The 18287-nt window shown below is 41.1% G+C and overlaps 1 protein-coding gene across 2 annotated transcripts in view; it reads left to right on the top strand.

Moving 5' to 3' along the window:
• Nucleotides 1-18287, top strand: part of CACNA2D3 (calcium voltage-gated channel auxiliary subunit alpha2delta 3) — an 833608-nt gene that overhangs the window by 235149 nt on the left and 580172 nt on the right. For both annotated transcript variants that reach the window (XM_072720752.1, XM_072720750.1), the window contains exon 4: nucleotides 12899-12958. In XM_072720752.1, the coding sequence (XP_072576853.1) occupies nucleotides 12899-12958 (60 nt within the window). The remainder of the gene's footprint in view (nucleotides 1-12898; nucleotides 12959-18287) is intronic.

Raw genomic sequence — 18287 nt, 5'->3', positions numbered from 1 at the left:
CCTTCAAAAGTCACAAATGACCCAAACTATTCGGATTCTTTTTTTCCCCCAAGGCTCCCAGTATGTTATGAAGTTCATATGAAGCATAGTTCAAATCGTGGTTTATTTTAAATATTTATATTAAACAAGTTACTGCTTTTTAACAAAGAGTACCTATATAGTATAGTATAGTTGAGCTTTTCCCAAGAAAATAAAAGATACAGTAAAAAAAAGTTGTAATGTACCATAGACCGTGTGGTCCAGGAAGGGAATGGTGCAGAAACAGCTTCGCCTTCCAGAGCAGTGGTTTTTCTGTGACTCCACTTGTCATCTCCTTAGGAGGTAAAGTGAAAAGTCTAAGTTTAAGGATCTTTGAATTGGAGGCCTGAGCCCAATGGCTGGTCCCTGGAAAGGATCCTAGAGCTACCCTGAGTTGGGTCTTCAGAGAGCTTCCCAGGACAGTTCTTATTTCTTTTTATTGCTATAAGCATGTTTTCATCCTAAAGCCTTCCTTCACCCTGCATTCCCTTCCTGCTATGGCCCAAATCTCTCCTCCTTCCCTCCCACCATCCTTCCCCCCCCATTCCCTCCCTCCCTCCCTCCCTCCCTTCCTTTCTCCCTCCCTCCCTCCCTCCCTCCCTTCCATCCTCCCTTTTTTCCTTCCTAGTAATTTGATACAAGAGTCTGGATTTCTCTCAAACTCCAGTCCCTCCTCTAACTTTTCTGCACATTGGCCCCTGCCCCTTCCTCTGCTTTGAAATGGTTCTTACACAGTCACCCTGTAGTGCACTCAGTCAAGTTTGGTCAGAAAAGCCAAAAATCTTTTATGTATTCCAAGTAGGCAAGGATTAATACAGGTAATTAAAAGCTCACTTGATAAATGGAAGAAATGGGGGCATGAGGTTCAGGGAAGCTGCTAAGTGTGTATAGATTCAGGAAGTGCCACGGTCACAGGGAACCACCCCCAATGGCCTTAGCCTCTGTAGACTCAGTGGGTAGTTCTCAAGAAGGCATCTGGGTGACACCAGCAAAAGGTAAGTGCCATGGGCTGATGCCCACACACTTGCCCGTGGCTTCAGTTGGAGAATATTGGTATCTCCTGTCTTTGCCTTGCTGGTCTCTCCAGGATCTAATCTGAAGCCCTGCTGGTAAGGGATTCTAGAACATGTGGTTTTTAGGCTTCTGGACCCTGCCATAGAAGGGGTAGCTTAGGTGATATTGAGTACCAGCAGGGACCATCTAACAGGTACCCTGAATCGACAGATTTTGTATCATTACATTCTTTGGTGTTACTGTGATCTTTTACAACACCCATCACCCTTCTTTCCTCTTATGTTCCTCCTGAGTTCCAACTCCCTCTCTGACCACGCCTTTGTGGCACTAGATAATGGTTAATGGTACCCAGCTAGTTACTATTACTCTGTCCATTTCTTTGTTCTCTCTATCCTGTTGGTCTCTGAATTTGGCAGATTTGCTTTAACATGTCTTTTCTCTACAGTCTTTCTCACTATTGCCTTGGATCACTCTCTGAAAAAATGTTAAAAATCTAGATGACTTCAATAATATTTAGTTGCTTTTAACCCTCCACCTTCCTTTTGTGCTACCTCCCTCCATGCAATCCCACCTCTGGGTACACCCATATACTGAACTCCTTGCAATGGCCTGAATGGATCATGTTCTCTTTTGCCTTAGGGTCTTTGTACATGCAGTTTTCTCATCTTGGAAGGACCTTCCTGTTGTCTGGGCTAATTAGTCCTTCAGGTCTCAACATAGATGAGAAGCCACCTTGTATCCCTTAAATCTGGTCTAGCTGATCCCTCAGTGGGCTTTTTTCTTGTCAAGACTTTATCATGTTGAGTGTGGTTGCCTATTTCTCTGTCTCCATCCTTAGACTGTAATGTCCTCAAAAGAAGGGGATGCATCTTATAAATTCTATATTCCCAAACACAGTACCTGGCATATAGTAGGGTGAATAATTGTCTTTAATTTGTGCAGTGGCTGTATTTTGACTGCTGGCCATATGCCCAGTGCTGTTTTAAGAACAAAGCAGGTCACCATTTTGTAGGAGGTGGGATGATGACGGTATCTCTGAGGAGGGGTCTTTGGAGCTGCAGAATGAATGATGAGGAAGAGGGGGCAAACATCTGAGGATCTAGGAGAACATTCTTACCTATGAAAACAGGAAAGGTGGCAGAGGTGAGTGTGTGGTGGTTTAGGGCCAGAAAGGTGGCTGGGAGTCTAGGACCAGGGCAAGAGGGGGCCACTCAGGGTATAGGGCCAGATCATTAAGAGCCTCTGAGTCATGGTCATGAGTGATGGGAAGTCATCGGAGGGTTTCAATAGAGAGGGATGACATCAAAATTATTCTCCAAGCCCTACCATCTGTGTGGATGGTAGGGCTTGGAGTAGAAGCTGGGGTCCTGTTAGGAGGCTGGGTGTCTAGGGACTTCAACTTTGTGGCTTTGAGTAGGCTCTGCAGGAAGATGATGATCATGATGGTAAACATGAGGCATACATAGGACTTGCTGATGGGTCGAGATATTTGTGCAGTCAGTGGCATTAAATTGAGCAGTTTCCCTGCATCAGTCTTTCCTTGTTTCAGATTTATCCCCTTCTACTTTATTTTTTCAACACTGCTTCCAGATTAATATAAAGATGACTTAATGTCCAGAAGTGATCACATCGCTCTGCTGCCCAGTCAGACCTCTTCAGCACCCTGCCCCTGTGGTGCACAGGACACAGGATTCCTTTGCCTAGCTCATTGCCCATGCTTACCTGAATCCTACCTGCCTGCCTTTTGGCACCCTCCTTGCCTTTATCTGCCCCATTCCAGAACTCCTGCAGCTCTGCCAGACACATGGGCTCCTACCTTTGAGCCTTTGTTGCTTCCTCCCTATCCTTTCTCTTGGCCGTGTGGCTAACTCACATTCATCTTTTAACCCAGGCTCATGGTCACATCGTTTATGAAACCTTCCCCATGGTTTCCTGTACCCTGGCAGGGTTGTCTGCTCCCTGCTTTGAGGTTTCATTACACTTTACTCTTTCTATGCCTTTGTTTTCCCTACATGTAGAGTTAGGATAATATCTGTGCTTTCTTTCATGGGATGGTTGTGAGGAATAGCTAGATTAATTGACTTGAACACTTAGAGGAGCTTCACACATGGGGACAGGAGGTGTAGAACTCAATAGCTGTTTGCTCTTGTCACCTGTGTGGTCCTCCTATGACAGCCCACACCGCACTGTCTGACTACTGGCTTCTCCTCCTACCTAGATAACAGATATGCCAGTTGTCTTCATGGCTCAAGCCCTGGCATAATTCTTCTGATATGCTTCATCATCATCATTGTTGCCATTGGCACCATCATCAGCAAAGATAAGAGCTAGCATGAATGGACATTTACTGTGTACCAGAACTTTTGTCCAGAGTACTCTCATGAAGTACCTAGAGCCAGATTTCAAAGTCAGGTTGTCTGACTCCAGATCCTGCTCTCTGGTCCAAAATATGTTGCCTCCTGACCCCCTCCTGAAGTTGCCTGGTAAACAGTTGGTTGGGTGGATAGAAGGACAGAAAAAAAAGAGAATGATTGATTCATTTTCATGAATAAAATTCATGTAAAAGTCCATCTTGAGATGGTAAAGTCTGAATGGACATGGAAACTGTTCTGTGATTTTCCACTTTTAAGGAGAAAGAGAATTTTCCTCCCCTGGCCATTGTCAGAGCCCAGGGGCCAGGAGCTAGCTGCCTGCCATGCTTGCTGGCCTACTCCACATCTCAGGTGCCACCTGGAGAAGGAGGTTGCTTTGGCAAACAGCTTAATTTCTGTGTTTGTGCCATTCTGAGGACATCAGTCAAACCTTTCAATAAAGGCCCTGGCCTCATTCCATTTTCAGCCTCACTGATCATGGATTGTGCTGCTGAAGCTGGAAAAGACTGGTGGCTTCTGAAAACCAGTCCTCAAGGAGCAGGTGCACAGCCTTGTGTTTGTGAACACAAAGTTTGGAGTCCTTTCCTTGGCAGCAGAATTAACGTTCACATAACCTCCATGTAACTGTGAACTTGAATAGTTGTTCCAAGTTCTCCCCATCTGAGCGCCAACCGTGGGAGGCATAGACTCTGTGAGCCTTCCTTGTTACAATCAAGCTGTGTTATGCCTGAACATCTTGTCTCTTCCCCTGCCCCATCACAATAATTTCTTGCACTTGTGCGGAATCCTTTAGGAAATGTTTTGTGACTACATTCTCATCAAATTCACACGTTGAAGTAGAGAGCAAAGATGGTATTATTTCGGTGCCTCAGATAAGAAAACCGAGACTCAGAGCAGTTAAGATTTTCCCAGGTCAGGCAGCTAGTGAGTAGGGTGATCTGGATTCAAACCCTTGTCCTTGGGCTCTGAGACCTGTTCTCATTCTACAGGACCAAAAGTTTCTCGTGGGTCAGGACTAAGTCATGGCGTCCTGAACTTGGTGTCCCTCTCAGTTCTTGGTGCCATTCTGGTTACTTAATGGGTTCCCATCAAATACTTATTAAACCAAGTTGAACAGAAGTGAACTACTCCGAATAGAAACTCTGGAGGACAGATTTTCTCACTGGTGCCAACAGCTATTTCACAATCCCGTTTCTCCTGAACTGCCCCCCCTCAGGAAATTAATGACAGTTCCATTGCCCACAAAGGAAATAGCCCAGTTATCCCTCAACTGAAGAGTCCTGGGGGGAACTTTTCAAGGTTTATGGTTAAGTAGACTTGATTTTGATATTCAACTAAGCCATTCCCTAGAAGGCTCCATCAGTGGAAGGCCTTTCCATAAAATGCCAGATCATTTGGAAGAATTACTTGCCTTCTCTTCCTAACTCCTCCCTGCGGCCATGGCCCTTGGGCAGCCCCTCGAGCAAAGTTTGGTGGTTCTTATCTGCAGTAGCTTTGCACAAGTTGAGCTTGGGCAAATGCAGCCTTCACTGGAGAATGAGGTGGTTTTGCATTGGAGATTGGCCAATCATGTTGATAACAGGCATTAATTTAATCAGCTCCAAATTGATAACAGGTATCTATTGTAGAAACAAAGATAGTTTGTGATTGATTGTGACCCTGTCTTCTGATGTGAGCTCTGGGCTTATTTTGTCTTCTAAAAGTCTGGTGTGGGTTTATGTAATCCGAAGGAGCCAGGAAGGGGTGGAGGGGGAGGAGCGGAGGAAAGGAAGAGAAAGCACCAGGTACATGCTGGATGCGTGTGCTCTTTTGTTCCGTCACCTGCTTTCTCTGGAAACTTTATAGATTAGCTTTTATAATCCACTTTGAAATGTTTGCCGTTTTTAAAGCAGAAGCAATCTTCACAGCTTTCAGGCAGAAGGTCATTTTATACAAAATATTCATTCGTGTGCAACAAAGCTTATTTCTTCTACAGGAACAAAGAAATAATGAAGGCTCCTTAAAAGTTGTTTTTCTCTAGAGAAATGATCATCTTGATAGTTGGTGATTTATATGTGTCATTTCTATTGGAATTGAAAAGTAAAAACATTTCTATCAATAAGGATTACCAAATATTAGGAGGCTCTCAGGTGGATTCAGCCTCCTACGGTAGGACGGAAAGAGTTCTTGTTTACTTGTGTCCATCCTTCCAGGTTGTGTACTTTTGCCCTGAGGTCTCTGAGATCTGGTTGTTTCTTTTTTTTTTAATAAATTAATTTTTATTGGTGTTCAATTTACCAACATACAGAATAACACCTAGTGCTCATCCCATCAAGTGTCCCCCTCAGTGCCCGTCACCCATTCACCCCCACCCCCCCGCCCTCCTCCCCTTCCACCACCCCTAGTTCATTTCCCAGAGTTAGGAGTCTTTATGTTCTGTCTCCCTTCCTGATATTTCCCACACATTTCTTCTCCCTTCCTTTATATTCCCTTTCACTATTATTTATATTCCCCAAATGAATGAGACCATATAATGTTTGTCCTTCTCCGATTGACTTACTTCACTCAGCATAATACCCTCCAGTTCCATCCACGTTGAAGCAAATGGTGGGTATTTGTCGTTTCTAATGGCTGAGTAATAGTCCATTGTATACATAAACCACATCTTCTTTGTTTCTTAACACATTTTCTTGCCTCCAGAACTTTGTTTGCAATGTTCCCTTGGGCTGGAACCCTGATTCAGCACCTTTCTTTGTTCTGGAAGAGCCTCCTGTTCTCCTTTAGAGCACAGCTCTGATGTTACTTCCTCCGGGAAGCTTCCTAGCCCACTGGCAGCATTCTTTGTCACTTGTCCCTTTGTATGGAAATCCTATTTTCCTTGTGTGTGGCCCTCACCCTTCTTTAAAGCGCCTTGTGTTGTTTCATGGCTCACTGGTGCTACGAGCCCAGCACTTTAGGAAATAGTGATCTGACTAGTCCAGCTACAAAAGTAGCAAAGGTGAATCTGCGCTGTTACAGAGTAGTAAAAATTCCATCTTGAGAGCAAAAGGGAAGGGATTTCCAGGCCAGAAGGAATGAAAATGTAAATTTGAACATCTACTCTTTTTTTTCACTCACCCCCTCCCCAACTTAATGGTTCTTAAACTGTTGGTTTCTGACCCTTCACTCAAGAAAGGAGTGTTTGAAATTAGCTCTGGGAACAAATCATTCTCATTTTGTCCAGATTCCCAGAGATATCTTTTCATGTGCTGACAACATTTTAATGAGGATAGAGATTTTTCATTTTATTCCTGGATCAATCGAGTTTGAAATCTGTGATGCAGAAAGGACCAGGGTCTTCTCTGTCCTCACAGATGTAGATGGTCAACCTGTTGAGTTTAAGCCCTGCCACATGATATGGTGCTAGGAACACACTGATGGGCAAAAGGAGTAACTTCATTAAACTGTGGCCCTTAAAGCAAAAGTGGCTGAATCTAGTGTAAGGAAAAGATCAACCGTGCCACACTTGGTATGATTGTCCCTGGAATTATCATGTCTTCTTGATGGTTCTGTTTGTTCTTCTAATACTAAGTTTAGTGCTTGTTGGATTTGAAGGAAGACTCACATGGTCTCTAACTCTGGTAGTCTCCACAATTCAATCCTTAGGTCCAAGCGAACCCTTGGCACAGCCCAAAGCCATATTAATAGTTATAGATTTTCCTTAGAATCCCCTCAGTTGACTTTAACTCTTTTTTTTTTTTGAGAAAGAATTATGTGTTCATTCCAGAAAAAAAAAAAAGCAATAAAAACACTGGTCTGATTATTAAATGTGTTGTTGCAAAATGTTAAATGAAAGCCACAAAATGTATTAAGTGCTTTGAAATCTTTGTTAAATTCCAATATCCCATTATAACAGCATTTACAAGCCAAAGCTTTTTAGTTTTAACATGAGAAATAAAAATAACGTTTTTCTTTGCTACTCCATATGGTTTCTATATTTCTGTTTTGCTTTAAGGATTTTCATCTATAATTGCTCCCTCCCCCGCCTTCCCCTTTTCTTATTAAAAAACGTTTTTTCATTTGTACATAATTTGTTCATTCTGATAGAATCAGTGGGAGTCTAGTAGTAGGTTACTTTGTTGTATATCACATTTTCTGTTCCCCCCACCCCCCACTGCACTGTTCTATCTTTTCTCTCGTTAAGCCAAGATGACCAGCAATAAAAAAATGATAATAATAATAAAATAAAATACAAGTAGAACAAATGAAATCATTTTCTTTTTCTGATCCAATTTTTACTGTGACTTGGTGTCCTGTTTTCCCCCTCCTGAACCATGACGGAAATAGCTTGACCTCTGTGATGTCTTGAGCTATATAGTCTTGATTTAAGTGTTTTGGGGGAGGAGACGGGAGACTTCATTCTGTAGCATCGTACTGATTATATGTGGGGTCGTTGTAACAAGAAATAAGATGTGATTTTAAATGAAATGCTTTAATATCCCACTATTCCCCTTGGCAGTTTTGCCTTCACCATGGCTATAAATAGTCCATGTCCATGGTTCATGGCTTCTAGCATTTCTTATTTATAAAGATAGCTTTTGTTTGTATTTATTTCACTAAAAGGGAAGAGTTATTTAGAAATATAAAAAGTCGCCGAAACATACATCAACTCATGAATTACAACTTTTTGGCTTGTAGATGCTTTGTTCCAAGGCCAGCATGTATATTCCAGTATATTGTTATCATTTTTGTTGAGTGAGGGATTGCGTTGGCATTAAAGTGGGGAGGATCCGTGGACAACACTGCTGTTTCCCTTGCCTCAGAGCTCAGTTTTGAATACTAGTCTTCAAAGCAATTTTTATTTCCAGTGTTCAGTTTTAATTAAAAACCACATTCACAATTCTATAATCCCATCTGCGGATCCAAAAGGGGAATTCATACAAGAGAAAATTAACTTATTATTATTAAAAGCACACTGCCTTTCCAATAGGTATAATAGAGTAATGGTTTCCCTCGGGCTCAGTGGTTCCTTATATAATAACTAAAATATTAGCAAATTTTAATTGATTTTCCTTACCTGCAAGTGGTAATCAAACTTATTTTTAAAACATACTTAATTCGATTTAGATGATAAAGGCATTTGCTCAGGAAAGAGACATGAGAGGCTGCTCTTTTCTGCAGGCAAACGTCAGAGGTGGAAGTTGAATGGCCTTGACTTTTTAAAAAGGTGATTCAATTTCTGTTAATTTCATTAACAGTAGAAGCTTCTGTCCTCAGGACTCTGTTTTAGGTAAATTTATGGCACATGATATTCTTCTTAAATAACATTTCTTTTAACTGATGTATCTTAAGACTATTTCAGAAGAAAGATCAACTATCCTTTGTTCTTTCCAAAAGGTGTATAGTTCTTGACGTGCCGTTTGTCATTAGCATTGTGCACAACAGATATGCTTGTTCTTGGGGATTTCCCCCTGAATTTTGCCATAAAACATAGGCCTCTCTTCCAGTAGCATCACAGGGCAGATTGGGATAACCTCATGGTTCACTGCATGGAGCGTGTATCCTTTCAAAGAGCCCTGTTCCAACATACTTTCTTGCTTTACATAAGATACTTATTATGTGTCACTGCCAGGGGATCATCTTCTTCTTCTTTTTTTTTTTTTTTTTAATTTATGATAGTCACAGAGAGAGAGAGAGAGGCAGAGACACAGGCAGAGGGAGAAGCAGGCTCCATGCACCGGAAGCCTGATGTGGGATTCGATCCCGGATCTCCAGGATCGCGCCCTGGGCCAAAGGCAGGCGCCAAACCACTGCGCCACCCAGGGATCCCGATCATCTTCGTTTGAATCTTATTTCTTAAGGCTTTGTAGTGAGCTTGCTGGGAAAATATCTTCATGGAAACCAAAAATACATGAATTAAATTAAGTTCAAAAAAAAAAAAAAAGCATGTGGCAAATTTAACTTGAGAATGAACATAAACACTGGCTAGAAGCGCGCTCACGGCTCCACACAGAGAACGGTGCTCAGGCTGATCTTACTTAGTACTTAGTAGGATAGTATTGAATTATTTCCAATATATTGCCTTCTTGTGACCCACTGTTACAAGATCTGTGTCCTCTCAATGCTCAGGTCCTGGGTCAGGCCTCTTCAAAAAATGAAGACATGGTGGGCAGCAAAGCGAAGTTTAGTGAGGAAGAGTACAAAGCTCTCAGAGACTGAGGGTGACGTGATTGGGTTGCCCTTAGAGTTTCTAAGTTTAGGGGGTTTTATGAGCTCTTTTGCAGAGTTTCTCAAGCAATCAGGGTGTGCTGAATCATGGCAATTGGGGCTTTGGTCACCTGTTAGGTTAATGTCCACATGCTGATGGTCTATAAAAGACATCTGGGGGCTTATGTCTTAACTGTTCCTTGCAGTGATGTTGACATATGCTTTTGTGGTTAATTGTCTTATTTTAGGACGTTTTGCAGAGGCTGCAAAGCAGAATGTCAGTGGGGTCCTTTCTAAGCTGCAAAAGAGGAGGTCACTGCTGTTTTATTTTAGCTGTCCTGACTCCATATTTTCTCATTGGGGACCCTGGCCCTGACTACCTAACTGTCCAACTAACTCCTTTTTTTTTTTTTTTTAAAGATTTTATTTATTTATTCATAGAGAGGGGGAGAGGCAGACACAGGCAGAGAGAGAAGCAGGCTCCATTCAGGGAGCCTGATGCAGGACTCGATCCCAGGTCTCCAGGATCACACCCTAGGCTGCAGGCGGCGCTAAACCACTGCGCCACTGGGGCTGCCCCCAACTAACTCCTAATACCATGACATGTATTGCAGTGGTTGAAATACATTACATGTTAGGTTATATATGAATGTTATATGGTATTTATGATATGGATATACATATATACACACAAAGGCAAATGAAATGTATTTTTCTAGATACATGTAATATATTTTGTGCTGTATTATTTTGTGATATTTCAACTACCTGTTATTTCCATCTTGTTCTCTTATTTGTTGCTGTTATACTGCTTTATTGTTTTCTTCATTTCCAGTTGTTCACTTCTTTCAATATTATCTGTCCTGGTCATCATGAAATTTTATTTTGTTCTTTTGATCATTTGTACATGTCATCCACATTTCTACTCTGGGTTCTCAGAGTACTTAGACACCATGAAACAGCAACTTTTTTTGTGTTTAGATAAATACATAATCAAAATGCATGACTGTTTTGATAATGTAAGTGTCCAGACATGCAAATTATTTATAACCATTCTATAAATCTCAGTATGTAACTGATTTCATGATACATGCATAGATATTCTAAATCTGTTACAAAAATTAAAAGAACAAGCTCTCACAAATACATAGATTCCTTGTACCACTGTCACTCATTTGTCAGGGTCCACCTGGATGCATTTGCAGATTGGGTCATGTGATCCCAGGAGGCTGACAAGCTTCATTATCTAGGATGATTCTAGGAAGACTGTGACCTAGCAAAAGCTTGGGGCCAATGGATCCAATCTACATATAGTGTCTCTCCTTATTTTTCTTTTTCTCTGTTTCTCATCCTCTCCATTTTATGCTGCTCTTCTAGAAAGCATTTAATGTCTTATAGTGAAAATACACGGATTTTAAAAAGACAAATGAAAGTTGAAAAACCTTGAAGGGCTGGTTAGTATCATTAATCAAGGCAGCAGGGATGAGTTCAGCTCTAGGAGGAGTGCTGTTTTTTGCCACTGGTTCTCAAATTTTAGCCGCTTCCAAATTCCCTAGAGGGCTTGTTAAAGCAGATTGCCAGCCCCACCCCTAGAGCTTCTGATTCTCCAAGTTGGGATGGGGCGTGAGAACATGCATTTTTAACATGTTTGCAGGTGAAACTGACGCTGCTTGCCCTTGCTTCTGCCTTTGGAGAAGCACTACACTAGGGTCACTGTTTCAGGGGTTTCAGATGAAGAAACCGAGGCCTGAGAGGAGAAGGGCTCAGCTTAAAAGATGAAGTGGATTGCATCTAGCCTAGAATTAGAACTGAGCCTTCTGGGATCCCTGGGTGGCGCAGCGGTTTGGCGCCTGCCTTTGGCCCGGGGCGCGATCCTGGAGACCCCGGATCGAATCCCGCGTCGGGCTCCCGGTGCATGGAGCCTGCTTCTCCCTCTGCCTGTGTCTCTGCCTCTCTCTCTCTCTCACTGTGTGCCTATCATAAATAAATAAAAATTAAAAAAAAAAAAAACTGAGCCTTCTGGCTCTGGCCCTGTAATATTCTCCTGGGGTCTGTTCTTTGATTGACCAGAGAAGGGGAAATCCCTTCCTGACCATCCGGAAGAAGTATGGGAAGGCAGATTTGCCACCCCTCCTGGATTCCTGTCTGTGGGCAACAATGTCTCTGGCTGGCCTACCTCGTTCTTTGTATGTTCTGTGGGAAGACATGCCTTAGTGGTCTATATTGGTACCTCATGTTATCCCATATATTTCAAACTCCTCATTTCCATATCCAATTTAATAATTATTCATGGAACATTTGTTTGTTGATTTGTAATCATTTAGAGATTAATACCCATGTCACCAAGTTTCAAACATGGCCTATTAAACTCAGGTCTGTATTATATCAATTAAAAACAGGTTAAAGACAGCCTAGGCTACAAGAGTAACCAGGAGAAAAATAGAAATGGCTGAATCTGTACCTAGATCTGAAGATTTTGCTTTTAGTCCGATGAAATTTCAGTGAACTATTATTTTACTAAATGAGTTTTCTGCAATAGTCTCTAGTCTATGTTGTCAATTTAATGTTGGCAAATTCCAATTAAAATATAAATAATTTTGAAGGTTGACCAATTGCCTTTAAATGGAATTTCATGAAATTGCTTTTTTTTTTTTTTTATGAAATTGCTTTTATAAGAATATGGATTGATTGAATTTAGTTGGCTAAGAAGAATAAGAAGAGTTGTGTATTTATGGTACTGCCTATTGATTTAATTTCAGTTATTTTCTTATTGGGATGCAGACTGCCAAAATGGCATTGATGTACCATAAATTCAAATAATTGTCACCTCATAATTATATACTAGAACTGGATGCAAGAAGAGTTGCTTTGAATGACTGAGGGAATTAAAATAAGTAGTGTTTCTCAAGCCAAAGGGGAAGAAAGTTAGCCCACTTAGTGTTGGACTCAATTTAATAAATCTTGACCAAGAGCCTTCTGTATCTAAGGAACACACTAGTCTAGGTAGGTTTTGGCATCCATGTTGGGCCTTCAGGGCCAGTGTTTGAATTGTTACAAATTGCAATGAAAATGAATGCAAAACTTGTGTGCATTTATGCACGTGTAACAATAAATATGTGCTGAAAAAACTGTGATTGAATGATGAAGACAAAAAAGATTTTACGCTGATGTTGCTCTTTTCAATTTCATGGGAGCAATGGCTCCAGGTCATAATGCACATGTTATAATCTGTCATTTTGGGGCAATGGGGAAACATCAGTCTTTTCACATTGTTGGGATAAGGTCTGGGCCACATTTCTGATCTTTCATTTTGCCTTCTGTCTTTTCAGCGTCTTGTGGAGGCTGCAGAAGAGGCACATCTGAAACATGAATTTGATGCAGACTTGCAGGTAACTGATTATAGTTTGAGTTAAGCTTTTTTGTGTGTTGGCTGCCAAACAAGAAATGGTAAGAGAAACAGAAACACCTGCTTTCAGTGGATGGGAGAAAAAGGCTTTCAGGAGGATGGCACAGAGTTGAAATAAATGTGCTTATTTCTCGATGGGGCAGGGTGGTGATCCTCAACCAGTTTCCACCAGGATAGTTACAGTGAGTGATAACACATACTCATGCATATGCACAAAACCAGATTTTGATGAACTCCTCTCCAGTTCTGGAGGCTGTAATCAGTCAACTAACAACAATCACCAGAACTCCTAATGGTATATTGATAAGATAGACAGCAGAATATTTGTTAATCCCACTTATGTGGCTACATTTTAGGTGATTGGAAGCAAAATTGTTATGATGTAATCTTGGATTGACTATTAATTGTATCTAAAAATTAAATCATTCACTGATGTCAGATTTGAACATCTGCTTAATAAACTTCTTGTAGTAGATCTTATATCCAACTATGGCTATGCCTGTGTTTGGCTGAGAAGGATTTTGATGTTGCCATGTATATAGAAAACATAGTAAAAGGCAACAAGTGAATTGAATAATACCTGGAGGTTCCTTTGAGTCCCTCTTCCTCTTGATGGAAATATTATCTGTATTGTCATTTTGAGTTCTGTGATATTTTCTCATTGGTAGGTAAACAGGAGTGAATCTTAATCCTAAATTTTGTGCTTTGCTAGAATGTATCTCTTCTAGTGGCATGTGGTCACAATTAGGAAGTAGTGTTTATTTTGCTGTGTTTTCATTTATTGGAAATGATAAAGGTAGACATGAATATTCAAGCAGAAAAAAAAATGGTGATACCAAAATAGCCTTTGGTGTCTTCCTTCCATGGTGAACCTCTTCTCATCCCTCCCCATCTATATTTTTTGCCTTATGGGTGAAAGAATGCACACTCAAATGGAGTAATTGAGGCAAGTCTAATAAAGGGAGTATTTTCAAAGGTGTGGTTAGAGAAACTAACAGGCAATGATGTTATCCGCAGGGCAAGCCACATTCCTGGCCTGAGTAGCAAGAAGGAGGAGTGGTTTCCAGAACCCAAGGAGAATAGCTATGTGGAAAGAGTATTTGTTAGAGATATGTAGCCAATCATGGTGAGCTAGAAGGATGAGATTTGGGGGAATAATATTCCAATAACAGTGTCTGGCCTTCTGATGTCTTGCTGACCCACTGTTGGCTGAATCCAACTACTGGCATGGTTGATGTAGTTCAGTCTTCTGAAATTGAACTAGGTGTAGAAGGATGAGGAATAGGTCTGGAGGGGAAAGAGAAACTATCAAGCTTGCCATATGGTGGTCATTTTCAGGCATAACACCAACATACAGAACAAATAGAACCAGGACTTTAGCCAAGCGAAAGAGGTTGTGGGGACGGGGGCGGTGGTGGAGAAGGGCCAAGGACTATTAACATCAGAATAGGGCAGAGCTGCAAGGGAAGGGGCAGAGGAGTTAGAATATAGCAAGAAGTACCTTGCTTCCTATAGCCACACGTACATGGTGGCTGTAGGAAGGTCCAGAGGCTGTTTACTAGCCACATTTATTTTCAAAGTGCCTCCTTTTCAGAGGGTTTGGAATTCTTAAGAGTGGGCCACAGAGGTTGAATGGAAGCATCATGAAGCAACTTTGTAACTATGAGGATTGTAGGGACCTTTTAAATGTGTTGTCAGTAGAAACTATCTCCTTCTCCTGGGGAATATTCTGGTTATAAATTACTGAAGCTCAACTCAAGTGAGATTATAACATTGAATAAAATAAGAATCCCCAAGTCCACTCTAATAAGGTACAAATAGATGATAGATACATATATGCAGAAAAGAGAAGGGAAAGCTTGGGGCATTGGGCTGGCTCAGTTGGTTAAGTGTCCGACTTTTGATCTCAGCTCAAGTCTTGATCTCAGGATTGTAAGGTCAAGGCCTGCACTGGGCTCCATGCTGGGCATGGAGCCTACTTTAAAAAAGTGACAGAAGGAAAAGCTCTTACAGTAGAATGCCAACTAATAAATATAGAAGAGATTTGGGGGGGTGGGGGGTGGATAGAAGATTATCGTAATAATTCCAGGCAAGAATCTTCAATGGATGCTAAAACTAGTAGGAAAGAGTTTGATGAAGAACAGGACATTGAGAGTTTCAAAGTTTCTGCCCACAAATTACTTATTAATTACAAATGGGAGTATAGAAACTTTACCATGGAGAAACCTGGCAGATACCATATTAAACAGGTAATCAAAGTTAGTATCACCATAGAGGAGACAAAGTGACGTCACGTGCCTCCAGATGTGTGTTGAGCTTTAGGACAACATCCATATGTAGAATTCTTGCCCAGAATGTGTAACCTGAATCTAACCAGGATAAAACATCAGACAATTCTGGATGAAGGAATGTTGTACAAAGTAACTGGCTGACTCCTCTTCAAACATTCCAAGGTTAAGAAAGACAAAGAAACATTGAGGACCTGTTCCAGACTAAAGGACACAAAGACACGTGACGAAGAAAAATGCAATGCTTGATTCTAAACTGGATCCAGAACCAAAAGCAAGGATTTGAAAATGGACTCTGCAATAGATAATAATGATGCATAAATATTAAATTTCCTGGTTTCCTTGTATGGTGCTTGTGGAAGAGAATATCCTTGTTCTTGGGTTTTTCTGGACCAAACATTTGCATTCATTGGTTCAACAGGAAGAAGTGATTTTATAGGAGAGTGAAGAATTATTGGAAGTCAGAACTATTTTGGAAAATCTGGTGGTGTTTATGGCTCATACAGTCAATTTTATTCTGAGATCAGTTGTCTACAACACATGAGTGGGTAAGGGAGGGGATGATTTAATGACTTGAAGGGATTATTTATCCTTTAGTAAAGGACAGATGTTTTGTGGTTTAACTCAACTAACCTAGAGCCACTCTTTTTTTGTCCCTGGGAAGCTAGTGTTACCTTCAAGAGTGCTCTGACTTCCTATTATTGAAGCTTTACAGTGGAATTCTTATGTAGCACAGATGATTCCCTTGTCAAATGTGGTGCTGTAGGCATAAATGCAGCTTTAACATCTCTAACCCTCCCTCCCTCCCTCCCTCTCTCTCTCTCTCTGTGTGTGTGTGTGTGTCTGGACTGAGAAAATGAGTCTTTGGATTGTTACAGTTTTTGTTCTCTTGGGAACAAAGAAGGGGAGCCCAGTTTTTCCTCCTCCAGTGATCTGTTTTCTCTAAGTACAAGGGAAACATCAGGGAATACTGTTGTGGTCTGAACTAGAGTAGAGGTTGAAATAATCTGTCAATATTACAGAATGTCATTTACTGCCTGGACCTCAGACCTTGGTGAAATCTTCTCTGGGTCTGAGTAAACCATGTGTGCTTTTGTGAGAACCTATAAAAGAGAAGCCTTGGAGAAAATGGATGTGCATGGAAGAATGCATGTCTTCTTAGATGAAGGTTTTGAAGCTGTGAAGCCTCGATGCCATTAAGTGCAAGTCTTAACAGCTTGGATGCCAGCCCCATTGCTATCACTGGGGTAGCAGGTCTGCACACGGGCTCTGGGTTTATTGCTACAACAGTCCATTAGAGCTGATCAATTGTTAATCTGGGTTCCACTGACCTCTTGGCAACCCTTGCCAGTGGATTGTTTTTATCAAAAAAATTTCAGACTACCATCTGCTCACAGTGAAATAATGCTGAGGATGCCCCTGTGCTATTAGTTCAGAGGGAGCTGGGAGTCTTTTCCTACAGAAAAAAAAGTGCTTTTGTAAAAATTTCCTAAACTTTGTGGCTTTGAGTCTTAGCCCCCCTGTTCCCAAAATCGAAAAGAAAAGGTGGGTCTGCCTCTTCTTTCCATTTAGGTTGGAGCCTTTGCTTCATTGTACCATTCATGTGCTTTGAAAGTGAAGAATTTACTTTCCACTGGTATAATTATTACTTGTTATCAGAAGAAAGTCATGCCTCCTTTATTATCAGGGTTTTGTTTTTCAATTAAATTTTGTCTTTATCTCTCCAGAGGTTGACAATCTTTCCAGAGGTTGACATTTTTCTCATGGGTTTATGGCCTTGACATCAGCAGTCACCTTTGGAAGGTTCTCTAACATGGTATTAGCTTATTCTTAACAAGAGCTATATTGGGGCAACAGGCAAACTGCAGCTTTTGGAAGGATAGTGTGGGCAAACAACCTATAATACAGCGCCCTCCATGGAAACCAGAACTGCCTGGTCATCTTTATTGGCTGAAAGACTTTATTGTTCAGCCCTCTCTCTTGCTTGTCCCTCTCTATGGATGGCCTGTGGGTTCTAGATGGGTCTTCTCTTGGTTTTGTTTTTTACTCTCTGATATCTCTTCATTTGGGCAATTTACAGTTATAATTGATATGAACAGAGGCCTTGTTAAAATGGCATCTTTGTTTTTTTATTTTGAAAAATAAATTAACTTTGAATTAACTTAGGTTTTTTTTGAATTAACTTCAAAAAAAAGGTTTGAATTAACATAGGTTTTTTTTATGTAAAGCTCATATGAAATTGATAATTGTAATGAAAACAGTTGAGAAAAAACCCTGTGTCTTAATTATAACAGGGTTATTTTAGTGTTTTGCCCTCATTATTCTGATGTCAAACCCAACTCAAGATGAGGGTGGAGTGATGGGAGCGGACCCTAGCCCCGATTACCCTATCCATTGATGAATTTCCAGAAAACCAGGTCTACAGATGTAATATAATTTGGAGAGAATGCTTTCCCCTTCTTACTTACTCTTTCTTTTTGGGTTTTTCCATTGGCAGTGGAGAAGATGAAAAAAAGTCCTTTTGACAGTTTACTAAAAACCTGCTTATCTTTGAACCGCAAACATATTTTCTTTGAAAGCTGTCTCCAATAAGTGCCAATTGCACAGAGCTGGTGCACAGCAGAAAAAAATGTGGTTTTGAATTGTGTATCTTGCAGAAGCGTTTTCCATTGCAAAATTTTCTATAATAAATTTTCTTTGTTATTTTGTAAGTAATAGGAAAATAAAAAGCCCGGTGACATGCAGAAGGATAACAAAAGTATGAGTGGGAAGGAGCTGGGGAATGGAGTGTCTTGAACGTCCCCTCCTGGTCATCTTCAAGCCACAGACATCTACCTTGCAAATGCAATGGCCTAATTGCAATGCTGGGATGAGGGGTTCAGAGTGGGAAGGATGCAGAGACCGTGATGGGAAATCTCCAAGTGGGACAGCTGGTGGTACGGCATACTCCCAGGAGAAGCTTCCCACTGCTGCCTCCTGGCCATACCTGTGACTGTGGGAAGTCCCTGCTGAGGGAGACCAGGT

The sequence above is a fragment of the Vulpes vulpes genome, chromosome 9, assembly GCF_048418805.1.
Source record: "Vulpes vulpes isolate BD-2025 chromosome 9, VulVul3, whole genome shotgun sequence".
NCBI classification, from domain to species: Eukaryota; Metazoa; Chordata; class Mammalia; order Carnivora; family Canidae; genus Vulpes; species Vulpes vulpes.
This window is presented reverse-complemented; position numbering and strand designations above follow the sequence as displayed.